Source organism: Eurypyga helias, unplaced genomic scaffold, assembly GCF_000690775.1.
Source record: "Eurypyga helias isolate BGI_N326 unplaced genomic scaffold, ASM69077v1 scaffold18206, whole genome shotgun sequence".
In the NCBI taxonomy this organism is placed as follows: domain Eukaryota; kingdom Metazoa; phylum Chordata; class Aves; order Eurypygiformes; family Eurypygidae; genus Eurypyga; species Eurypyga helias.
Genome location: NW_010257413.1, coordinates 1 through 4,414, shown reverse-complemented (window position 1 = coordinate 4,414; position 4,414 = coordinate 1). Strand labels below are relative to the sequence as shown.

The 4,414-nt window shown below is 38.6% G+C and overlaps 1 protein-coding gene across 1 annotated transcript in view; it reads right to left on the bottom strand.

Moving 5' to 3' along the window:
- The window catches only part of LOC104511410 (nibrin-like), a gene marked incomplete at both ends in the record, with an annotated part of 8,319 nt that extends 4,287 nt beyond the window's left edge, over positions 1-4,032 (bottom strand). The window contains 3 exon segments of the mRNA XM_010154013.1: positions 1,977-2,080; positions 2,503-2,653; positions 3,887-4,032. Coding sequence (XP_010152315.1) covers positions 1,977-2,080; positions 2,503-2,653; positions 3,887-4,032 — 401 coding nt within the window.
- Positions 4,033-4,414: the final 382 nt, after the last annotated feature.

The window sequence follows — 4,414 nt, the reverse complement described above, 5'->3', positions numbered from 1 at the left end:
TTTGCCCGATGTGCCCACCATGGCTGGGCCCTGCCTGCCCGAACTGCCGTGCCACGCCCTTCCTACTCGATCCTCCACTTCTGGGCCCACAACCATCATTCCGTTTAACTGACATGAAATGTTCAGCAAGTTATTTTTCAAATGCCAAGTATTCTTACAATTTTCATTCGTTACCGTGGGAGACAAAGTGGAAAGATAAACACACTCAGACAATGGTCCTGGCACCCTTATCAACCTATAATCCCTGAAACAGTTTGCTGAGAGGGCTATGCCTGACGAAACTTGTGCGGCCTGGGGGAGTGGAGACTCACCCTGCTATCACAGGATGCAGATAAGGAGAGGGTCCTCTGGAGGAAGGTCACCCCTGCTTTTTGTCAGCAAAGGTGCTCTCTTGTGCACCCCAGGGCGTGAAGACTTCCTGGGCCCTACCCAGAGATCTCTCACTCACACAAAAATCCCTAAAACGAAACTTCCCTGAAAGGGGCGGTGCACGCTAAGTGACAAACATAAAAGGGCAACACAAGTGCCACGTGAAAGAACTTCTGAACAAGCACTCCTACGGACCTTCACTAGACCAATGCTGGAACCCGGAACAGTGATCTCTCTTTTCCCATCCCCTTCCTTCTTTCTTCTTGTCCATTTACCTTTTTCTAGTAAAGTAACACAAGGCATAACACCCTTGACACCTGGCGAGCAATAAGCATTTTTGGTGTCTAATTGTTTACAAATGAGCCTAACTACGGAATAAGTTTCTGTTTACCTACAGTCCTCAGGTGTTGTATACACCCTATTCCAACCCAGGGAATCGGTGAACCTGAGTCACTTCTCCCTCCTCTCTGAACGTGACAATTATGTATTTCATTTCATAGTACCTTCCAAATCATACAGAGAACAGCAGCAATAAAAACACAAGTATCCACACAATTTACCTTTTAAAAATACACGATGGAAATTTCTCACCTGCATAAATCATATGTTCATTAAAAAAAACCTCACCAAACAAACAAAACACAACTGTCTCCCTTTTCAAGGTAAACACAGTAGTGATACAGGCTCAGATAAATTCTCTCATACTGTAATTTCAGTCTTATACATGGAGAAAATAACTGAAAGGGCTAATCTACAGTAGAATCATAGAATCATAGAATGGTTAGGGTTGGAAGGGACCTTAAAGATCATCTAGTTCCAACCCCCCTGCCATGGGCAGGGACACCTTCCACTAGACCAGGTTGCTCAAAGCCACATCCAGCCTGGCCTTGAAGACATCCAGGGATGGGGCATCCACAACATCTCTGGGCAACCTGTTCCAGTGCCTCACCACCCTCTCTGTGAAGAACTTCTTCCTGATATCTAATCCAAACCTCCCCGTTTTCAATTTGTACCCATTACTTATTCATTCCAAAGTAAAAACGCCCTTTTCGAGTTAATTTAACCATGAAAATAATGAGTATTTTATTCTCATATAGTGAAGGCCAATGCACATTAGTCTCACTTCATCTCTTAACAGATAATTAAAAACCCCTACTATTTCAGGGACTTCAATGGTCAGGCTACCTCTGTTTTGACCAAAATTTACAGTAAACTCAGTAACTACATGCGTACTGGAAAGATATGTCTATATAACAAAATATGTCTCATATTATTTATTTTATAAAAATATAAATTTTCTTTATTTTAATGTAGCAACTCCCAAAAGAGTTTCAATGTTGCTTCAAAGACATCCACAAAACAAATTCCTATTTAGAGGTAATAACATCTCTAAGCATATTCTCAATTCCAAGAGCTCATTTTATACCTCTAGAGAGAACAGCAAGAAAAATGCCTGAATATTAAAATGTGTCATATGAAGCCTTCTTCCACAAATAAAGTTACTCTAATTCACATATTCCATCAAATATAATCAGATGAATAAGTAGTTATTTGATAATCTAACTCACACAAACTTAATTCTGTGACACTGAAAACATCATACTTACCTTTCATGATTTGGCAACTGCTGCCTGGACTGAACAGCTTTGATTAATTCAATAAAAAACCCTGGTTTTATAATTGGCCGACCACAAATCAAAGCACATATAGTCTGAAAAGGCAGAAAATATGTATTTACTGTATGGAATATGTTCAGCTATAATATGGTCCTACTGACATTAGCTTTTTAATATCTTAGATGTGAAAAGCATCACACAAACAAATAGAACAATACTGAATTTTGCTACTGAAAAACAGAATAGTTTTGTTTCTAAGAGCCTAGCTTTTAACTACTGTCTTGACCAAAGTTATGAAAATCTACAAGGCAACTGATGAAAATCAGTAACAGTCCTCAAAATTGGCTTTTTTAATTTTCCTTCCCTCCAACCTCTCATCAACATATATCTCTGTCTAAACTTGGAAGAGCTGACTTCATTGTTTTCTAGAGGAAAATCTTGAGCAGGTCTAGAATTTAATTCACATTTTTGGGGAAAATGCAAAGCAACACCACCTATATGCAAAAGCTCAACATACCTTAACAGTAACTTTTACTGATACCATTACTCACTCTTTCGTCCATTCATTCACTAGAAGGCCTCCAAGCTGCTGGATGGCTTGATGTAAAGCAGTTTTCTGAGCAACATCTAAACATGAGGAGCAGACAACCAAAGATTCATACTCTACTCTGGAAAGAACAAGTAGAAGAGTATCGCTTTAATTATTGCAGCCAATCATTATGGTCAACAGAGCTGTCTTATCTATCTTGTTCGTAGACCTGATGTCGGAAATATTTCTAAGGACTTTTGGATCTTTCACAGACATCACACAAAATTAGCAGTTCAAGAATACTGCAAGGTCAAGGAGCATCAGAAGCAATTGAGCACGTGCTTCCAGAGGCAAAAGTATGCTCAACAGAACAGTCCACAAACAGACTAGTACTTTGAAAAAATGTGTCATAGAATGCAAGTTCAAGTAACTTTTTCTTCCCTAACACTGCCATTACCCTTGACCATACGCCTATTTATGTCTGTAGATCTTCCATATGGAATCACAGCATACCAAGTTCCATGATGCGATTTGGTTTAGTCTACACAGCAGAAAGAAATTTAAATAAACCATGAGGTATCTCGTCTCACAGCATGATTCCTGTACCATGTATCAGGTATGTGTATCTAAAATATCAAAAGTAATTTATTACAATAAGTGGAGAAGAACACAGGTTTTTCATCAAATAATATAGTGACAAAAACGGAGTCAAATTTTAAGGAACAAAGCTGGCTTCTGGTTGCTCTAATATTGCTCTAATATTGATTTTAACTGTCATTAGAATTTGTTCTATTTACCCGCCACTTCACACCAAGGAGTGTTTCATATAGTCAAACTCACAGCACTAGCTACCATGCGAAATCTGAAAAAATAGCAAGTTGGGTTCACTAAAGAGAATGCAGGCATACATCACAGCAACAAACACTGAATGGCCAGCACTGCACAAAGCATCCTCCAGCTCTCTCTGTTCTCTCCTTGTTACATTATCAACAGCTAACAAGGGCTCAGACAAGCCCTCTCCCTCCTCTAAACCTTCCACCCTTCTTCAGAACCATTCATGTTTTAGGATTTTGTTATCTGCCTAAGATAGCCTGAAAACACTTACTGTACACAATACAGCATCTTTTAAAATGCCAATGCTCTTGTACGAACAAATTTCATCTCCTAGTGTCAAAAGAAATTATATTATAAAAATATGTAATGGAAAACAATTGCAGAAGCAGGTATGGAACAGAGGCAAAATATTACTCATCTCCTTTGCTTTCTAAAAACTCATCACTGCTATATCAGTTGCCAAGTTGTATGATGTGCAAAAATACTGTTTTCAAAAACTGCAGTTTTCTAATTGATATTTTACAATCAAAGCACTTACCTAAACTTGCTCTCAAAGACTCCAAAGTTGATTCTGTCACCAGACTGCAATGACACTGAAGTGCCATTGAGTTTTGATCCATTAACAAAGGTACCATACTTAGATGTATCTTTTACTGTTAATACAGGGACTGAGAGACACTGGCTCTGAAAATAAATATAAATAAGCCATTATGGTTTGTCAGAATTACACAGATTTATCAGAAACAGGTTATTACCATTATGGATCACAGCAGTAGATAAAAAAGAATAATATTCCTAAATAAAGACTTTGGATGAGGCTGACTACGTGTAATTATTCATCTTCTCATTTTCATTGTGAAGGCATGAGATAAAACATGTATAAGTTCAGCTTCAGAAATTTTGTGTTTCTTACACTCAAACTTTCAGGAGGCTGTGCAAGGCAATCACTCACTGGCCCAAAACCTCTGCTAGTGTGATGTAGTGAAATTTATTACTGATGCTTTTACTTGCCATTCAGCCCTGGCCCAAGTCACTTTTCCTCCCTTCCTTCCACTAGACCAGGTTG